This window comes from Nerophis lumbriciformis, linkage group LG12, assembly GCF_033978685.3.
Source record: "Nerophis lumbriciformis linkage group LG12, RoL_Nlum_v2.1, whole genome shotgun sequence".
In the NCBI taxonomy this organism is placed as follows: Eukaryota; Metazoa; Chordata; class Actinopteri; order Syngnathiformes; family Syngnathidae; genus Nerophis; species Nerophis lumbriciformis.
Window position 1 is genome coordinate 36,152,556 of NC_084559.2, and position 22,128 is coordinate 36,174,683.

Genomic DNA, 22,128 nt, shown 5'->3' on the forward strand with positions numbered 1-22,128 from the left:
TGTTTTCATTTCAATGCTACACTTATTTGGGACATTGATATAGTTCACATGCTAGCCCATATAATGTATTTTTGGCCAGTTTGATACATTAGGATGAAAAGGAGCAATACATGACAACACTGACCTTTAGTTTGGTGCTCCATGTGTCTAGAATGATCTCAATCTTGCCAATGTTCTCCTCTGAGATGAACAGCTCGATTTCAGTGAACTCGAGAATGCCTTTGATGTTAGACTGCGACCGATCCGATGCATCTTGTATCCTGTCTGGGCTCTCAATACCTCTGGAATCATGTCTAAGCCGCTCTAGCAAAACAAAAATAAAATGTAGGGGTGTTACGATTCATTGATACTGTATTTATTATTCCAAAGATTCAACTACATCAATTTGTGCTCGGCAATCAATCGACTTTATCAATACTAAAAGAATGAAAACATTGGATTTAAGAATGTTTATATGAAATGTAACACTTATGTTGATAAGGACGTTGAATGTTACTGAAGTCTGCCTGCAAGTCTGTGGTTCATCGCCATCAGTCATCAAAACAAGAATGGCAGATACAGTAGCTACTAGAGATGCGCGGATAGGCAATTATTTCATCCGCAACCGCATTACAAAAGTCGTCATCCACCCGCCATCTACCCGAACTAACATTTTATCAAATCCACACCCGCCCGCCACCCACCCGTTGTTATATATCTAATATAGACGATGCAAGGCATTAGTGAGGTTAGAAAGCTTTTGCCTGTTAAAGAAAGGAGACTGATCCAATGTAGCAGAGACATTCAATGCATGCCACGCATTAATATCTCTTAGTGGCTAAGAGATATTAATGCGTGATAATATTATTTATCATTATTATAGTATTATTGTCATTTCCATTAAGAAAGTGTTGACTATTGTTGCCAATGCCCTCAGATCAGGAGTGCGTTCCTCACACTTTGTGTGCGCAGTTGCAGCAAGCAGAACGATGCTTTTAAGAAGTTAAAAAAATGTTTTAGAAAGACTAGGCCTATATTTTCGTTAGGTAAAATAAATGTTCTGAATTTATTTCAATGAATATTAACTTGTTAACGTTATAATGCTGAAATAGGGACGAGGGCGGGGTGCACAGTGAAACAGTGAACAATTTCGCGACAAAGATGAACCTTTATTGATTGATCTGCAGCCATGACAAAATATCAGACAGACAATCTCCATTGTCAACGACAGGCAGGAAAATAAAGATAAACACATAGCCTATGTTGTAGGCATAGGCTCATACGTTTTTAAGTTGAAATAAAAAAATAAATAAAAAATGTGCCTCATAAGCCTTAGGCTGTCAATCACGCGCACAAACTTAAATTATACAATAACATATGTATGTCATACCTATTTAAACAAAAATAAATTAAATAAATAATAATAATAAATTACCTGCAACTTATTGGCCAAGGCAAATAGCTGGTCTTTTTTTCCCCTGGTCTTTAGTATTCCCTTTTTTAGTTTGTCGCACGTACCACGTTTGCTGCCGGCGTTGCCATCCTTTTTTTTTTTTTTTCTTCTGTTGTGTTGTGGTGTGCTGCAGTGACTGATGAATAATTGCCTGTTTCAAAGAGTGCTGTTCGTTTTTCGTATGTGGATAACAACATTTAACTATGTATATATATTTCCGAATTGGTTCAACCGCCACCCGCCCGAATCTACTTAAAATCTATTTTTTTCGTCATGTCACCCTCCCAACCCGCGGATTATCCGTGGACTCCGCGGTTGTGTCCGCAAACCGCGCATCTCTAGTAGCTACGGTGGCCGAGAAAGTTCACAACAAATGCAAATGCCACAAAACAATACAGCGGAAAGCCAACAACTTTCAGCTACAGCACTATTGGAAAAGCCACAAACAACACAAAAAAATGAAGCCACAACCCAACTTTAAAAGGGGCCATATTATGCAAACCCAACTGTTTTTACCTATTGGACCTGCACAAGTCCTGAAAATTTGAAATCAAACCATGAGGGCATTGCGGAAATATTTATAAAACAATTTTGCCTTCTTTCCGACTTCCGACAAATGAGACGTTTGGAGTTTGTACACCAGTTGGGAAAAATGTCACCGTATTATCCATATATATATTGGTAATTCTCCCAGAGTGCCTTGCGCGTGTCCGTCATTGTAGTCCGCCCTCTAGTCAATAAGCTTCTATTTTTCCCCTATCTTGTTGGGGTGCAGACTGACTCGTACATGCACATGCATTCTCCACTGTTGCTATCGCTAATACAAAGTAGCATATAGTTCTAACTCAAATCTGTCAGTAGACTCCATAGGAATCGCTAAAAACTACAACAAAGTGGGCATGGAGAAGACACAGTTGAAGTGGAGGCACATAAATAAGATCTGCCCACAAAATGCCGCATTCTGAAGAGACGGTCAGAGACTGTCAGAAAGCAGCTCAAAGATGGGCTGTAAAACAATCTATTCAACATTTTGACCAAAGAACCACCATTACATGTTATGTAGACCACAGAGAAGGGTTTTAAATGTACAAAATAAATCATAATATGACCCCTTGAAGCCACAAAGGAATTCCCGGATACAACCGAAGTGTCAGCGGTTGTTGAGGCGCAAGGTTGAAGAAGATGTAATGAACCTCTAGTACGTTAGTATTATTGAAAAGGTAAAAAAAAAGGTTATTTCTGACTGAAAATACTGGTCACACTTCACTTTTCCAACTCTGTTTTCAACTTATTTTGCATCTTTTTAGGTTGTTGTATTTTGGCTAGGGCTGGGCGATATATCGATATACTCGATATATCGCGGGTTTGTCTCTGTGCGATATAGAAAATGACTATATCGTGATATTCGAGTATACGTCCTCACACAGTTGCTTTTAGCTGCGGGCATTACACTACAGGCTTTTTTCACTCTTTCTTGTCTCTGCTTCTCACAGAGACTTAAAACAAGCGCACCTTGTTACATACGTGAAGAAAGTCTTGTGTTGCCCGGACCTGGAGCTACTAGCCTCCGGCCATACTATCTGCCGAGGGAGTTAAGTCACGTGATCTCCCTCTGTGTTTACATTCCCCCGAGGGCAGATGCAGCCAATGCATGTGAGATGATCCACGCCATCACATCAGGGCTCCAGACAAAACATCCTGAGGCTTTTTTCATCATTTCTGGGGACTTCAATCATGCTACTTTTTACATTAGCTGCTTTTTACCAGGCTTTGGATTGTCCCACGAGAAACAACAGGACAATTGACCTACTGTATGCTGATGTCAGGAATGCATACAAGGTCACACCCCTCCACCCACTAGGGATGTCTGACCACAATCTTGTCCATTTGCAGCCAAAATACACCCCCCTGGTCCAAGGACAGCCTGTTAACACTTGCTCTGTGAGGAGGTGGTCCCCTGAAATGGAAGATGCCCTCAGGGACTGCTCCAACACCACAGACTGGGACGTGCTGCTTCCACAGGGTGAGGACATTGATGGGCTGACTCATTGTCTCACGGATTACCTCAACTTCTGAGTGGACGTGATCAGCCCTGCTAAGACTGTTCGGTGCTACCCTAATAACAAACCCTGGGTAACACAAGAGGTTAAAGCTTTCCTCAACAAGAAGAAAGCTGCCTTCAGGAGTGGAGACAGGGAGGCAATGAGAGCAGCACAGCGGGAGGTGAAACGACACGTGAGGGAGGCTAAGGACAGCTACAGGAAGAAGCTGGAGCAGAACAACATGGGGGAGGTCTGGGAAGGTGTGAAAACCATCTCAGGCCACAAGACAAAGACCAGAGCTGTTGGGGGGACAATAGAGAGGGCCAATGAGATGAATTACTTCTTCAACCGGTTCAACCAGCCCGTGTCCTCTCCACCCCCCACTTCCCATCGCAGCCACCCCCTCTTCTTTTCCCCTCAACGCACCTCTCCCCCAGCCATTGCAGCACCCCCCTCCACCACCTCTATGCAGACATTAGTCATCTCTGCGGACCAGGTCAGAGGTCAACTGAGGAAGCTACAGCCCGACTCCTGAAGACCTGTGCTGCAGAACTGGGTGAACCACTCCAGCGGATCTTCAACCTCAGCCTGCAGCTGGAGAGAGTGCCCAACCTCTGGAAGACGTCGTGCATCGTTCCAGTTCCCAAAAAGAACTGCCCCAGTGAGCTGAACGACTACAGACCAGTGGCGCTCACCTCTCATATAATGAAGACAATGGAGCGGCTCTTTCTCAGCCTCCTCAGACCACAGGTGCAACATGCCCAGACAGCCTGCAGTTTGCGTACCAGGCAGGCGTTGGTGTGGAGGATCCCACTCACACCTGGATAAGGGAAATGGCGCTGTGAGGATCCTGTTCCTAGACTTCTCGAGTGCCTTTAATACTATCCAGCCCCGCCTTCTCCAGGACAAGCTGGACAGAATGCGAGTGGACCCCTGCCTGGTTGCCTGGATTTCAGACTACCTCACCGATAGGCCACAGTACGTCAGACTGAAGGACTTCACATCTGACACTGTGATCAGCACCCTCTTCTCTTCACCCTGTACACCGCTGACTTCTGCCACAACTCAGCTGTGTCACATCCAGAGAAGTACGCGGATGACACAGTCATCGTCGGGTGCATCAGGGATGGCAGAGAGGAGGAGTTTCGGAGGCTGGTGAGGGACTTTGCTGTCTGGTGCCACAGGAACCTCTTGCAGCTCAATCCGTCAAAGACCAAGGAGCTGGTCATTGACTTTGGGAGGTCGAGTCGAAGGTCACAACCTATTGCGATCGAGGGAGTCGAGGTACAGACTGTGGACTCATTCAAGTACCTCGGGGTGTGGGTGGACAATAAGCTGGACTGGACTGTTAAGACGGACCACTTGTACAGGAAAGTACAGAGCAGGCTGTACTTCCTGAGGAGGCTGCGCTCCTTCAACATCTGTAAAATACTCTTGTGGATGTACTACCAGTCTGTGGTTGCCAGTGTTCTGTACTACATCGTAGTGTGCTGGGGGGGCAGTACATCTAAGAAGGACAGCTCCAGACTGGAGAAACTGATCAGGCGGGCCGGTTCTACGATCGGAATAAAACTGGACTCACTGGTGACGGTGGCAGAGAAGAGGACTGTGGAAAAACTAGTGAGCATCCTGGATGATGGCAGTCACCCTCTGCATACCGTTATCAGTAGCCAGAGGAGCCTGTTCAGTGCTAGACTGCTTCATCCCAAGTGCAGGACTAATAGACTAAAAAACTCCTTTGTCCCACACGCCATTAGACTGTACAACTCCTCTCTGGGGGGGAGGGGGGCACTAGGATGACAGGGGATGCAAAACAATAACAGTGCAATACTTTTTCATAACATGGTCACTACTGCCTAGTTTCTCTTGTTATATTCTTATTTTACTCTTATATTTTATTCTCATTGTTGCTTTTTATTTTTATTCTATTGTAATATTTTTTCTATTTTGTTTCCATTTATACCCCCATTATTTACTTTTTAAATTCGATCTCAATTCTGTACACTGCTGCTGGAATTGTAATTTTCCTGAGGGAACTCTCCTGAAGGAATCAATAAAGTACTATCTATCTATCTACTGACGCGCGCGCAACGTCACACGCCATCGCCGAGCAGAGCGGTAGCGACATGGGTAACGTTAGCAGTGGTGCTAACGGAGCGGTGCTAGTGGTAATACGAGATAAAGAAGGTGCGAATCTGGTAACAAATGAAGGAAGATTTAATTCCCAAGAAAAACAGCACGGGGTCCATCGTCTGGCGGTGGTTTGGCTTCAAATGGGAAGATGTTTTACAAGTATGCGGCAAAAGCGTTGCTACAAAAAGTAGCAGCACTGCTAATTTGTAGCATCATTTGAAAAGTCACCCGCTAGAGAATGAAGAGTGCTTGAAACTCCGCATGTCAACATCTCGGCTGGTGTCACACCCAACAAAAGGCCCAAGCAACCATTTCTACATCAACATCATATTAAAAAAATGGTCTAAAACAGAAGGAGATAACGTCCGCAGGAACCTTCCACATAGCGAATGACATACACTATTTGATTTCCTATTAAACAGCTCACTTTTATTTGACAGTTATTAAAATACATCTTGTGTGACATCATGCACAAAAGTGCACTTTATATGTTTTAAACTATTGTAGTGGCGTTCTGGATGTAAGTGTAAGCATGTTTTCCTTTTAGTATGACAATTAAAGTCATTAATCCATTTACATTAAGGGAATTTAGCAGACGCTTTTGTCCAAAACATTTCTACCCTGAGCACTTGGTCCACCACCTGTTGCTGATGTAATTCCACGCAACAGATTCCAATCCCTGTTGACGTCATTACATTTTGTAAACAACATGACAGTATCTGAGACGGAAAAGAAAGACAAACTATGGAAACTCAGACTGTGACTTGATTCATTCAGAGAGAAATGCCTGCAGGGGGTACCAGAAGAGCACACCTCTGTGGATGAGATGATGATTCCTTTCAAGGGGAAATTCAGCAAAATCAAGAAATATATGCGAGGCAAGCCAAACCCATGGGGATTCAAAGTGTGGGTGAGAACTGGAATCTCTGGCATACGGAATAAGAGCCAAATATGAACTTGGATTGTCAGGTGAGGTTGTGATGAAACTTGCTTCCACACTTCCAGAAGGTCAGAACTACAAACTGTATGCAGACAACTACTTCACCTGTGTTCCATTATTAGTGAAGCTCCTTGAGCGGGGAATTCATTACGTGGGAACAGCCAGGCAGGTGCGCCTACCCAACTTTAACCTTGAAGACGAGAAGAGCTTGAAGAAAAAGGGGAGAGGAAGCTATGATGTCAGAGTGGAATCACATCTGTGCTGTCAAATGGTATGACAGCAGGGCCGTCACACTTGTCATCCTTTGCTGGACCTGAACCTGTGCAGAAGATTCAACGCTGGGACAAAGCCAACAGAAGCTACATTGAAGTTGAGAGGCCTTACATTGTTGGTGCCTACAACACGTACATGGGAGGTGTGGATTTGTTGGACTCATTTACAGCCAAATACAAGTTCCCCATCAAATCCCGTCGCTGGTACATGTACATAGAGAGGACGGCCATCTTTAGGCAAAGGGAGCCCAGCAATACAGACAGTGACATCAGGAACCCCTCTGAATGCTCAGAAAAGGCCATCCAAGAGATGTGCACACCTCCCATTGGATGTACGCAAGGATTTAGTTGCCCATTTCCCAAGGAAGACAGGGAGAGGACGCTGCAGACACTGCAATAAAGGATACACCAACACACAATAAAAAATAATAATAAAAAAATTGATTTTTATTTATTTGTAATCTGTCCTGTCAAACCACTCAAGCAAATTATATTGCTGATGTACAGTATAGGCCAAAAGTTTGGACACACCTTCTCATTCAATGAGTTTTTTTATTTTCATGACTATTTACATTGTAGATTGTCACTGAAGGTATCAAAACTATGAATGAACACATGTGGAGTTATGTACTTAACAAAAAAGGTGAAATAACTGAAAACGTGTTTTATATTCTAGTTTCTTCAAAATAGCCTCCTTTGCACACTCTTGGCATTCTCTCCATGAGCTTCAAGAGGTAGTCACCTGGAATGGTTTTCACTTCACAGGTGTGCTTGAAGCTCATGGAAAGAATGCCAAGAGTGTGCAAAGCAGTAGTCAGAATAAAGGGTGGTTATTTTTAAGAAACTAGAATATTCACCTTTTTTTGTTAAGTACCGTACATAACTTCACATGTGTTCGTTCATAGTTTTGATGCCTTCAGTGACAATCTACAATCTACACAGCCCTCAGTCACACTGGTAGAATTACTGGTTAAAAAGTAATTGAATCAATTTCAAATCACTCTATTGTTTCGGATCGTATCGTTCTAAAATATATTATAGTCTCTGAATTGTATCGGCAAACTTCGAATTATGATTTGAATCAAATCGTGAAAACGAATAGTTACACTTCTAATAAAATGGGTTCACGTTCCATGCAACATTTATAGGTATCGTTCTTAACTGGTCTTAACTTATTTACCATGAGCTCTAAAATGGGGTTGGTCAAGAGTCAAGGGTGAAGATCTTACATTGACGGGGTCTGTCGGAAAGATGCAACAGGTATTGGAAGCCCAAAATTTTTTATAAATCCCACTTGAAATAAATACTCTACAGTACCTCCAACTTGCTGCGAATTCCTCTGTGAATTGCGACCCTCTATAGACAGATGTGAGGCGCTCCTTCCATGGACGCGAGTATTGGAGACAGGCTCAAATCTTGGTGAGACCACAGTATTTTGGAGAAGTTCCTCATATTCATCCTGGTGGTCCGCAAAACAGGAGATAGTGTTGATTACAATTAAACTGTGGGATTTGGGGAAATGTAATGGCATTCATTTACTGTTGAGCCACAAGCGGGAAAATAGTGAGCATAAATGCACAAAGAAAAACATTATGGAAATACCAGGTCCAAAGCCATGGAAAGCCGCTCTCTCAACAAGACAAGACTATTTTCTCTTCGCCGTGAGACGACATCACTGCAGCAACTGCATGCTGGAGCGCTTTGCTGCTTGCAAAAAGGTGCCCCTTTCACTTCTGTGTTTGGATAACGGTTGAGTGCATTGAAATCATAAAATGTAGAATAATTGTTACACTAAATCAGGGGCGTCAAATAGGTTTTCATTGAGGGCCACATTGCAGTTCTGGCTGCTCTTAGAGGGCCGCATGTTACAGTGAATATATATGAATTATAATATGTAACCGCCTCATTATGTTATTACACAATTCCCTACGGATCTCCATTTTATACATACATATTGATGGATAACGTACTTGCTTTTGAAATCATAAGTGAAGTGGACAAGCATACAGACATGTTAGGAAAATATGTTAATAATACAGAGGCGTCGCAACTTTTTCCAACAAGGGCCGCATGATAAAAAGTCAAAGTATGTTGATGTATTTAGATTTTTGGAAAAAATGCTATACATACATACATTTAAGGACAAAGCTTAGTGTCAGCTTTGTTATAGGTGACAATGTGTACTATTAATTATTACACAGGTACCGTATTTTTTGGATTATAAGTCGCACCGGCCGAAAATGCATAATAAAGAAGGAAAAAAAACATAAGTCGCACTCCAGTATAAGTCGCATTTTTTGGGGACATTTATTTGATAAAACCCAACACCAAGAATAGACATTTGAAAGGCAATTTAAAATAAATAAAGAATAGTGAATAACAGGCTGAATAAGTGTATGTTATATGAGGCATAAATAACCAACTGAGAACGTGCCTGGTATGTTAACGTAACATATTATGGTAAGAGTCATTCAAATAACTAAAACATATAGAACATGCTATACGTTTACCAAACAATCTGTCACTCCTAATCGCTAAATCCCATGAAATCTTATACGTCTAGTCTCTTACGTGAATGAGCTAAATAATATTATTTGATATTTGACGGTAATGTGTTAATAATTTCACACATAAGTCGCTCCTGAGTATAAGTCGCACCCCTGACCAAACTATGAAATAAACTGCGACTTATAGTCCGAAAAATACAGTAAATACAAACAGCAAAAATAAATAAGAGCAAAAAGACAATATCATGAGAAAAAGCTGACATTTGATACTCCATCCATCCATCTAGTAACTAATAATCTACTTTCACTTAAAACACAAAGCTCACCCTAAATGTTATCTTTAAATAAAGTATACCCCCCACGACCCCATAAGGGACAAGCGGTAGAAAATGGATGGATGGATAATTAATGTCCTGTTTTTGTGTTGTTGTTTTTTTACAAAATGAAAAAGCAAAATGGCCCCTACATACTTTGACTTTTCAGTATGCAACCCTTAGTAGAAGACTTTTGGACACACCTGAGTTGTATTCAATGTTTAGAGTTTTTCACATTACATTACATATTTTTGCTTTTTTTGTGTTTACAATTTTACTATTATTGTTTTATCCAACACCCCCGTGTTTATACAATATTTTTTTGCATGTTCAGATTGTTCTGAAGTTTCAAAAACATGCAAATGTATGCATCGTATGCAATTTTTCTGTCAAAATTGAAAGAGCGAATACATTTAGGACATGTCCACACAAACACAGAGTTTCAAAAACACATTTGGGGTTAAAACAATCTCCATCCACACAAGTGTAGATTCAACACTGTATGTCTACACACACCTGCTGTCATGCACATTTTGTCCAATCAGAAGCCTGAAAAAAAGCAGCAATAGCTGACTTGGTGCAGCATTACATCTCCTATTATGTTTATTTTGATATACTTTAGATGTACAATGACATGTACATTATCTTTAAAACCAGCCTGCATGTACACAGAGCCCTGGGAACATTATTAAAGAGCAAATGCACGCCTGTGCTGCTGAAACCCAACACTCATAGAATTATAACGCGTTTAGCAACATAGTGATGCCATGTTCAGCAACATGGTGATGTATTACATGTGCAGTGAGGTGTACATTATTTCTAAAATCAGCACGCACTAAAGAGCCAAGGAAACCATTTTGCATGTTTAAGTGCCTATATAAAGCAGGCGGACGTGCGTGTGCTGCTGCAAAACGCTTGTGGAATTATAAAGCATTTAATCATCGATATAGTGATATGGTACATGTGTAATGTAGTGTATATTGTCTTTAACATCAGTACACACTACAAGGAGGACGCTACATTAGTTTTTTTTTTTAGTTGCTTAATTGCTTTTTACGCACGTGCATGGTTGGACACACCATCTACAAAAATGGAAGCAAGACACGCAAGTTAGCTTCATGATTTGTCGTTAAACAAGGACTAAAAACATAAGATAATGTTGCACCTTTCTTATGACAGAGCAAAACGTCTTGTTTGTCAAAGTTGTCCCATCAGGTGGAGGTTTAACAGCAATCGTATCCAAAACAGCCGGCGGGAGTGTCGCAAAGCCCATTTTGATGTGTCTTTTTTATTAATGTTGAGTGAAAAGAGCAGCATGTTAACGTTCAAACATACATTAAGTCCTCTTATAGTGTGTTTAAAGCCAGCAAGGCAGCGCTGTTGATCTCTACACTTTGGCCAGCGTTTGCAAAAGTCTGCATTTTTAAAGACAAAAGGATGCGTCTGCGTGCAGACAAGAGGTTTAAACGCAGAGATAAGTATGCGTTTATTAAGTATCTGTGTTCATGTGGACATGGCCTTAGTAAGAAAAGATGAAGTGCTTTATTGGTGCACTTTACTTCCAAGCTTTTGCTGGCCACATTGCAATGTGGCGGGCCAGAACCGGCCCCCGGGCCTTGAGTTTGACACCTGTGCACTAAATGCTTTAGTAAAATAGAATACAAGCTCATCAGAAAAAGAAAAAAAAAGACGGTTGACAGGAAGTCTTGAGTCACTTTTATCGGAGACTTTCGCAGCATCAAAACATGCCAAGACACCTCTTCTCATTCCAATCGGATTTGAGATACAAGTGTTTTGTGATAAGAGTTATGTCAGAGAACCAATTATGTAATACTCTGTTAATGTTGGTCAACTTAGTTAAACACGATACCAATTATAACAAATCCATCGCTTTCTAAAAAACAACAGCATGACCAAGACAGGACGTAAACATGTCCTGGGAAAACAGGACCTTTGGTCACCTTACTGTAAAGAAACCAATACATATTCTTGTGTTTACTCACTTGAAACTGCGAGGACACAGAGTTGCTCCTATATGTCGAGTCTTTAGGCAAAATTGGAACACTTGGCTCTTCATCTGAAGACATCTAAAAGAGTAGCTGGTACACAAAAACAACCATTTACAATAAATTACTGAAAAGCATGACATGCCATTTCTATTCCTCTGTAAATTATTTCATAGTATTAAACAATAGGAAGTAACCCTGATATAAAGATGTTAAGGTAAAATGGCTACAAAGTGATGAAAAGAAAGAAGATGACGCAATTAAACAGGCGGGCAGCACAGAAACACGGCGTGATAAATTACTTTTTGCCAACTCTTAAACATTTGTCAGGTTAGCTTAGCCATATATCCAACTTACTGTTGTTATTTGCACCAAAAAAAAACCTTCCTATGTAGACAGGACACAAACGTGAACTAACTGTTACACTTAGTTCTATTATGAACACAAAAAAGCGCACTTATTAGCTTTAGCGTCCTGTGATATCCCGTCAGTTGGTGAAAGCTTGCTAAATCGTTTGAACCGACATGCGCTAACAACGGAGGCTGTGATTGGCTATTCTTATAGCAAGCGTTTGCAAGCGCGCCTCCGATTGGTTCTAATGTTTCCTGGTAACAATAAGCGGAAGAACGCTGAGTTGACTGTGCGCAGCCGCTGGGCGGAGTTCGTAGCTGAAGCCTGCGATGTGATTTTGTCACGTGACTCCAGAAAACCGTGTTAAAAAAAATAAAAAAAATAATTAATAATGTCGAAAACAAACTAAACTGTCCAGAGCACATGAAATAACAAAACTAAAAGGAGAGAAGGAACAACATGATGAAAAAAAGGTAAAGTAAACATGACAGTAATTAAATAAAGCATCAGCTATTAGCGCACTAAGCTAGCTGATGACTCGCGTGTTTCTGAGCGATTAGCCTCGACATGCATTGCTAATCAGTAATCAATCAGTTTATATATATATATATATATATATATATATATATATATATATATATATATATATATATATATATATATATATATATATATATATATATATATATATATATATATATAGCTTAGTGACACTTAAGGGTGTGAACCTGATTGATACCTTGATTTATACCGATTCAATCAATCAATCAAAGTTTATTTTGTATAGCCCTAATTCACAAGTGTCTCAAAGGGCTGCACAAGCCACAGATCCCAGAGTCAGTGTTTTAGTTGGTAAAGTAATTATAAAGACACTTTTTCAAAACAGGTTACAGGTTAGAAAAGCTCCAGCTGTTCTTATTTTAAAATCGATTTTTGAAAATTAAGAATTTATTTAAGGGCAGCACGGTGGTACAGGGGTTAGTGCGTCTGCCTCACAATCCGAAGGTCCTGGGTTCGATCCTGCGCTCGGGATCTTTCTGTGCGGAGTTTGCGTGTTCTCCCCGTGACTGCGTGGGTTCCCTCCGGGTACTCCGGCTTCCTCCCACCTCCAAAGACATGCACCTGGGGATAGGTTGATTGGCAACACTAAATTGGCCCGAGTGTGTGAATGTGAGTGTGAATGTTGTCTGTCTATCTGTTTTGGCCCTGTGATGAGGTGGCAACATGTCCAGGGTGTACCCCACCTTCCGCCCGAATGCAGCTGAGATAGGCTCCAGCGACCCCGAAAGGGACAAGCGGTAGAAAATGGATGGATGGACGGAGGAATCGATTTAAAATCGGGAAGAATAATTTTGTGCACCCCTATGACATACAGTTATAGATCATTTTTAGCGATGAACCTACTTAGCAGGTGTTTACATTGGCTCAATCCACGCTTTTATTTATTTGTTGTATCTACTGTACATTGAGCTGGCTTGCTATAGCTATCAGATACTCATTTTTAGTATTATTAATACTTTAACTTAGCGTTCCACATGCCATATTAAGTTAAGTTAAAGTTAAAGTACCACTGATAGTCACACACACACTAGGTGTGCATTTGACCCATCCCCTTGTTCCACCCCCAGGGGGGTGAGGGGAGCAGTGAGCAGCAGCGGTGGCTGCGCTCGGGAATAATTTTTGGTGATTTAACCCCCCAATTCCAACCCTTGATGCTGAGTGTCAAGCAGGGAGGTAATGGGTCCCATTTTTATAGTCTTTGGTATGACTCGGCCGGGGTTTGAACTCACGACCTACCGATCTCAGGGCGGACACTCTAACCACAATACACTGCAGTTTACTGCTTCTTTACATCTGCTAACCAAAACTTAACTGTAAAGGCAATCAAGTTGTGTATCCATATGAGAAAAAAAATACATGGTATATGGCACATGGGTCAAATTTAAGGATCTGGCCAGCCACTTAATTGTATTTGGCAAACAATATGTGTCCATAAAATATCAAAGTTTTCTTACTAAATGTATTTGTTCTTGCCATTTTGACAGAAAATGTAATAGCATATGTTTTAAACTTTAATATTATCTCATCAAGCCAAAAATATATTATTATTATTAAAACTAAAAATACTAATTTGTACATCAAACATATAATAAATTGCATAGGCAATTGTGTAATAATATCATGAGGTGATTATATGTTTATATTCATATATATTCACTTTTACAGGGTAGCTATAACTTGATGTGGCCCTTAATGAAATTATAGGTGCAGCATAGTAGACTATGCTGACTATGCATAGTAGACTATCTGTCCATCTTTTTTCTACCACTTGTACATTGTATTAATGTTTTCAACCTTTCTGACATGATAACTGTAGTACCCTCCCTTCACCCCTCTTCTCTCCTTAGATGCACTTTTGAAATATCAAAGTGCACGATTAACAAATATCACTGCAGTCGCCTCAAGAACTCCTTCTGCACCCTCTGCCTCAAAGGAGCTCAGTAAGTGTTGTCTTTGTTAACTTTCCTGTAACACTGTTGTTGTTTCTCCAGATTAGTCTTTTGTATTGGTGGTAATATTTTAATGTCGACATTTAAGACAAAGGTTAAAACAATGCTATTTGATTACTTTTGTAAACAAGTGTAAATCGCAGATGGGAGGTAAGGGCATTTAAAACTTCACTGAGGGCGCCATATTGTCCCTTTTATTTATAACACACCGATTTTATATATTAAAAGAATAAGACAATTGAAAAACAATAATAAGTATTTTTAGTGCCTGCCTTTATTTTTGACTTTGTTGACTAGGGCAATATTTACACAAGTAATGCATTAATTGTGACCAAAATTACCACGGTTATCATTACTATCACGGTATTGTTGAATGTCCTCAAAAAGTACTTAAACACACAATGAAATCTTTAAACCAGGTTTCATTAAAAAAATAAATCGGTTGACACACAATATACTTTCATAGGCAGAAGAAATGTTAAATATCGTTCTAGCTTCTTAAGAGCCGTATTGTTTTTATTTGAGTGTTTAAATATATTCCTCCATATGTAAAGGTTTTGGAGTGTTTTTTTTAATGGTAAATAAAAAAACGGATTTGGGTGCATCACTACTGATTTATGTGACATCATGCGAGTTCTGTTGCCATTATTCCTTGGATTATGGATCGATAACTCCGTTCTAAGATCGCACTGTCTGTAGGTTCCATGTACACAATTGAAGAGTTTAGTTACTCAGACAACAATGTGTGTATAAAAGTTTATATAACGGGGTATGTCGTTTCTTAATGGGGAATGTTAATGTCTTTTGTATTCCTGTTAACATGTAGGTTAGGTAATGAGCTATCGCTAGCATGGTTCTCCAGTGAATGAGTGGTATCACCGACGGGTCTGTGAGTTCATCAAAGTGTTATCAATCACGGTTTTACGATCATTTTAATTAAAAACGGTCATATTAACCGTCGGGAGTTGTTTTGCAGTTTATCATTATACGGAAATAGAGGTGGCATCTGTAATATCTTTCAGTATTTGGACAAGAACTCTGTCAGGCTTGTTTGGTGTGTGCGTTTATTTTCATCACATGGTTGTTTTGAGGTTAGTATTCTGTCGCATTTTAACATTGTTTCTATGCTGTGCTTCATTCCGTGTCTTCTAGTGATTAAAAAGATTAGACGTGTTCAAGTCGTCAGTAAGGACTTATTGGCGGCATGTTTTGCAGATTATCATTGTTCGGTTGGTATCTTTTTAAATCCAAACCAAAGGAGTTTCCCTTCCCTCTTGTTGGCGCCGATTCCTTTTCGCATTTTGCTGGTGTAGCTTCCATTGTGCTCGTCTCTGCAATGTTGTTGACATCCATGCTCCCACTCAATGCTTCCGTATGTCTCACGACAATAAAGCATCTTTGAAGTCTTGGTGTATCGTATCATATGTAACACATCAAGGAATTGCTTAAAAGGAATATCCACTGTTTTAACAAAAATCCCATAAAACAGTAAGGCACAGGCACAGGGGCCTCTATGTTTCTGGTAAACATTGCATTGTGGGTAGGAAAGAAAACTAGGAAAGGTGCTATTACCTGTTGGATTTTTTTTGTTCTTATCGAAATGGAAACTATCTTGGAACTGATTGTAGATAGACGATTCTTTACTCTCTTTCTGTAACAATGTATTAGGAACTACCTTTTAAAACCACTCTCCCCCTTTTCTCTTCAGCAAAATAAATGCACTGAGGGTTGTCTTTGGAAATACAATTTAGTTCACGTTCTTCTCTCTTAGTCTGCTCAATCTGTTCCAGGACAATAACCACAGCCCATTTTGTTTTCTTCCCCCTGGTGTTTTAGCTCAGGTACATTAGAATAGTCAGGATCTTGTTATGGTAAACAGAATCGAAACTGGCAAATTGTTTATGTGTTGATTTAAAAGGTCCCCAGTTATGCAAAATTTACTTTTATATAGCTATAACAGTATTGTGTGTCACTGTTGCGTAAGCTAGCTGGTGGCGCTGGTGGCCGAAGATGCAGAGACGGCAGGCAAAGTGCAAAAAAGGTCTTTTAATTAGTATTAGGAAGGCAAAAATCTGAAAGCACACCCTCAACATTAGTCACCATAAACAAACCGCAAGGAAGGTGACACTGACAGATTTACACTCCTGATTAGTGATCAGAAGCAGGTGAGGCCCCGATCACTAATCAATAACAGGTGTGGAGAACAGTGCTCTGAAACAGTGGTAAAGTCACTGCCTGAATAAACCAAAACAGGAAGTGGAACACAAATAAGAGTACAAGACAGGAAGGAATACCAAACACAGGAATGCCTTGTCACAGAGATCATGACATTGTGCATCGGTTGGGAACATCTCTGTGCTGCTGACTCGTCTCCGCTCGGGATGGTGTCCTGCTGGCCCCACTATGGACTGGACTCTTACTATTATGTTGGATCCACTTTGGACTGGACTCTCACAATATTATGTCAGACCCACTCGACATCCATTGCATTCGGTCTCCCCTAGGGGGGGGGTTTACCCACATATGCGGTCCTCTCCAAGGTTTCTCATAGTCATTCACATCGACGTCCCACTGGGGTGAGTTTTTCCTTGCCCTTATGTGGGCTCTGAACCGAGGATGTCGTTGTGGCTTGTGCAGCCCTTTGAGACACTTGTGATTTAGGGCTATATAAATAAACATTGATTGATTGATTGATTGTTTATCCCAAAAGTATTTTAATGACCACAAACATGAGACATATTTTTAATCTTCCTCTGAGTTTTCTCCACTTTTAAAGAAAAGAGGAGTTTAAATTGTTGGTTTTAAAGTTCATGATGTCCTAAACATGATACCGCTTCTGACCCACCCTTAGCTAGATAAGCCCGCCCTGTGTATATACCCCACATTGCACAGGGGACACCTATGTACAAATCAAAACAAAATAAGCAGGCTTTGCTACACATCTTAAAACAAACCCTTGAGTTCTGCCAACTATCCATCAGTCAACTGTAGACATATAAGTTGTAAGTTTGATCAAGTTGTTTTTCTTCAGAGAATAGGCTAACCATTATGTTGCTAGTAAATGTCACTGCAATGTTAGCACTGTTGTTCACATAGCTATGTTAATGTTGCAAACCCCTACTCCTTAATGCTACATTGTTGTATGTAATATATGGGATCTTTTTATGAAGAGCTTACTGAAAATACTGTCAAACTGTAAATTCTAGCATCAAAACTACATTTTGGCATTGTGACTTTTCAAAACATTTTTGAAAAATAGCATAACATGGGACCTCTAAAACTGTTATTTGGGTCTGTTTTTCAGTATCTTCACTAAGGACAATGTGTTTAAAACTCCTCAGTAAGACTATGTATATCTGACTAGTTCCAGTCAGATATACAATACACTATGTACAAGCAAGCTAACTTACATGCAGTCATCAATCATCAAGGTCAATGCATTCTCTCATATGAGACAATAATGGCCTTGCGCTGAAAACAATATGGCCAAAAACTCATCAAATGGCATCCTGCTGTTTTTTTAGATTACATTTCGATTAAGTACGACTTCCCCTTTAGGCTACTCTAATCCATCACATCTCACACTTGTATATTTGTGTGTTATTTTCTGGAACATTTTTGGGCTATCAGTTAAAAAACACCATGGCTGCTTCATATCAAGAAGTGGAGGCTATACGAAGATTATTTGACTGTCATTCCAGACATCCATCCATCCATTTTCTACCGCTTGTCCCTCTCGGGGTCGCAGGGGTGCTGGAGCCCATCCCACCTGCATTCGGGCAGAAAGGTGGGGTACACCCTGGACAAGTCGCCAATAAAAACAGGTTTCGCATGTCATTGTCTCTTTTATATCCGCTCTCAGATTTACATTCTTCTTCTTCTTCTTTAAGCCTTTTGATTTCTCATGGAACACAAGCAAAGCCACAACACTCTCCAGCGTACGCGGTGTGGGGCATTCCTTTTCATCTCAGCCCATGTCATCCCAGGTATCTTTGCCTCCGTTTTGCACCTAGCCTGACTTGGACGACACTTTTTTCACTTCCCTTGTAGATCCCAGTGCAGGGCCTGCGGAGCATATGGCCAATCCATCTCCATTTCCTTTTCTTGATGTCACATTCTATTGGGGTTCATCTGGTCTTGTGAAACGCTTGGTCATTAGAGACAACTTCCAGCCACCTGGTGTTGAGCATATTGCAGAGATGTCTGTTGGTGAATACCTGTAGTTTGTGGTTGTTAGTTTTGGTTACCCGTCAGGATTCTTAGCCGTAGAGCTGAACTGACTTGACTTGGTGTTAAAGATACAGATCTTGTTGTGCAGTGAAGGGCAGGTAATCTCTACATTGGCCTTAGGCTATGTCTAAACTAAACCTGATAATTCCTTAAATGAATAATTATTTAGCCAAAGCATCGTGTCAGCCACACTAAACCATCGTTTAAGGTAACCCTCCTTGGATACATTTTTACACAGGTAAGTGCACCGTGTATTTCTTGACTCTTCGGCTCTTAGCTTTGTATGGACTCATCGATTGTTTACAAACTGAGTTCGTAGAGGAAGTGACGCCAGAAAGACCACGCCCCACACCGGAAGTAACATTGGAAAGAACGCGCCATAGCCAGCTTTATAACAACCTGTTTCCACTCGGAGGTAAACATTTGAAAGATGGAGGCGAGTCATCCAGACATGCCGTGTTTCCCCTTCCTCTACATGTACAGACGCTTGTGGAAATCACACATGAATACCTTAAGAGAAAGTTATTGCAGCTATTTGGGATACAACACTTCTCAGACAGCAAGAGAACTTTCGAATGTCCAGGTCATTTTTCATTCTACTTACCGAAAAACTTCGTCCATTTGTCGAAGGAGAGACAACGAAAATGCGGGCTCCCGTGGATGTGATAAAAAAGGTAGCGTGTGCTTTGTATTACCTGGCCCTCGTGGGAAGACTACGGAAAACGGCGAATGCTTTTGGATTGGCAAAGCAGACCATATCAGTTATTGTCCGCCATGTATGTCGTGGACTCAACGTCTAGGTCCACAGTGTATAAAGTCACCAAAAACGAATGGACAATGAAGGTGAAGGCAAGAGAGTGAGGAGTGTCCTGACCAGATAACTACATCCCTAGATTGATTGTTATCAAATGTTCTTTATCACATTGTTTACGTTCACGTGTTAATTGAAGATTTGATTCATTTATGATGTCTCAGGTGTGATTCACTACAATAGAGCCCCACAGCGCACTGGATTCCAGTTAATTGAAATACCACAACGCTGGATATTGTTCAGATAAGTTCAATTTAATTTAACTTATTTAAAGCAACACTGGAGGTGACTATGACGTGCGCATTTTCCGCGTATGCGTACTAGGTCACGTTGCGCCGGCGGACGGAGAGGGCGAGGGGATCTTAAACGACCATTGTGTGTGTGTGGACAAAGATAAAGTTAGGTGGGATTTACACTGGATAACCTTAGCTTCTTAATGTAGAAGGGACCTTAGAGCGTTGAAGGCGCGTCGAGTTTTGTTGATTCGTCACTTGATGTCTTCATCTGCCCCATCGTCTTTACTAACATGTTTCCAAGGTATACAAAGTTGTCGATTTCCTTGATGTCTTCCAGGTGTAGTGGTATTTGATCTCGCCGTTTGTTGTTTATCCTCAAGACCTCTGTCTTCCCGACGTTGATTTTTAAGCTTCATCTGCAACACGGTTAAATTTTTTGGTGTGCATTATGTGACTGCTATTCTCGTAAAGCTATTGGCTAAAATAAATATATAGCCAAAATTGTATTTGGAGTAGTGCTGTCAAATGATTAATTTCTTAAATCACACTTTTTTGAATTTTGATTAATCACGAATCATTCCACTTTCTTGCATAACTTAAATGAACTTGAAAAATGACCCCAATATTTTGACACAATTTTAATTTTATGGTCAGAATGTTCTACACAGACATGTTTTGCAATGTTTTAGTTAAAGGGAACTTATAATGATTTTTATTATACAATCAAAACTCTTCCTTGTGCTCGAGATAATATGTATCTGATATGCTTTCAGTTACATTTATGACCCACTTTCTGCATGTGACTGCAAGATGTTCACGTGTGGAGACATTTTCATATTACAAATGAAAACACGCCCCAGCCTCTCAAATAGAATACATTTATTTTTTGAAAATGTACACTTTTTAATTATATATGTTGAAGATGAACAATACTACTATTTTTTTTCGGACACCGTCAAAAATGTACTTCATAAACGTAGATTCACCCGGTCACAAAAGTAGGTACAACTGCACACTCTCCAATACAGATCTCCATAAAGAAATGCTTTTAGCAGCAATTACATCACTGTATGTTGCACATTGATGTTATTGTGCAAATGTTATGACTACCGTACATGAAAATACTGTAATACTTTATCCTACATTTTTCCTGAAGTTTCCTCAAACCAGGCCGTAATGTAGCTAATTCTCTACCTCTGTGTTCAGCGGCTAATCCATTTTCGTCGTAATCCAAAAGTCGTGGACAAATAAACATGGGAGTATATATTTTTTTAGTGCTAGTTTTATAGACAAAGAGCAGGTGGAAGGGCATTAAACGAGAAGGACTGTACGCAAGCCCTAATGGCAACTGTCTCAGCTGTGTGGGCTCAGCAGAGGGGGAGGGGGCTTTCCGACACAAAATGTCCAAGAATGCCCACATAAGTACGTCTGTCAATGTATGACATCACAAATTACGGTTAAAAAATACTTTAAACAGAGACATCGAAACATCTATAAGTCAGAAAAGACATTCATCATAGGCCCCCTTTAAGATTGTGTCATTGGCTGTGTCCTTCATAAATCTGTTTTGAAGAAATACAGCTACCTTGAACCAAAGTAATTACATTAAAAAAGCTATAAAATTTAGATTAAGAATAAGACTGACCTTCCCGTTGTTGGGCCATGTGTCCAGAATGTTCGAACTAAAAACCTCAGTGTGCTGACAAACATTTACTATTAGACGTACCCTTTTATCTGCAAGTCTCCTAAAGCTCTGCTGGAAATATGTCTGCTCTTCTCTAGCAGGTAAAGAAACATCAACACAAAATGGAATTTCTTTTTTTTTTTTTTTTCATGCCACAGGATCAATGACGCTAGTCTGTAGAGCGTAAAAATAAACAGCTCAAGAACAAAAATGTGATGCAGCAAATGCTGAATCAGAAAAGTCCGGTTCTTCATCAGAGAATGCGTTTAAGTCAATATCTTAATTAAATCCTGCAGGGGCTGGGGGTTGTGGTGAGAGAGGCAGAGACTGCACTCTAAAAGGCAATACGGGAAGAGAGCCAGGGAGATCATTGCCAATCAGCCTGCTTGGTTTTTACATCCCTGTGCACTGCTCCATGACAGTTAAAGCACTAAAGCTCAAATGAGAGCTGCAGATGGAGCCAGGGGAGTTGGGGTACTGACAGACACTTTACCATGTGGGTATCAAAGGGGGGTACAAACTGTGTCATATGTGTAAGGAAGAGACTCGATTGCATGTCTTCCATGTTGTGCCACAAAATTTCATTTGACAGCTAGTCCGGTGATGGGGTCAGAGTTTGGGAAGACATGCGTACTGTTGCTGACAGAAAGGCTTAGAGAA

General features: G+C 40.5%; 1 protein-coding gene across 3 annotated transcripts in view; it reads right to left on the reverse strand.

Annotated features, from left to right (window-relative positions):
* poc5 (POC5 centriolar protein homolog (Chlamydomonas)) overlaps nt 1-12,173 on the reverse strand; it is a 34,432-nt gene extending 22,259 nt beyond the window's left edge. The window contains exons 1-5 of one of the 3 annotated variants that reach the window (XM_061986529.1): nt 12,104-12,173; nt 11,644-11,739; nt 8,137-8,278; nt 8,000-8,059; nt 125-303 (exon numbers count right to left, since the gene is read on the reverse strand). In XM_061986529.1, coding sequence (XP_061842513.1) covers nt 125-303; nt 8,000-8,059; nt 8,137-8,278; nt 11,644-11,727 — 465 coding nt within the window. In that variant the 5' untranslated portion in view covers nt 11,728-11,739; nt 12,104-12,173. Of the gene's footprint in view, nt 1-124; nt 304-7,999; nt 8,060-8,136; nt 8,279-11,643; nt 11,740-12,003 lie in introns of all 3 variants that reach the window. The other 2 variants (XM_061986528.1, XM_061986530.1) reach the window with 2 other exon arrangements.
* Nucleotides 12,174-22,128: the final 9,955 nt, after the last annotated feature.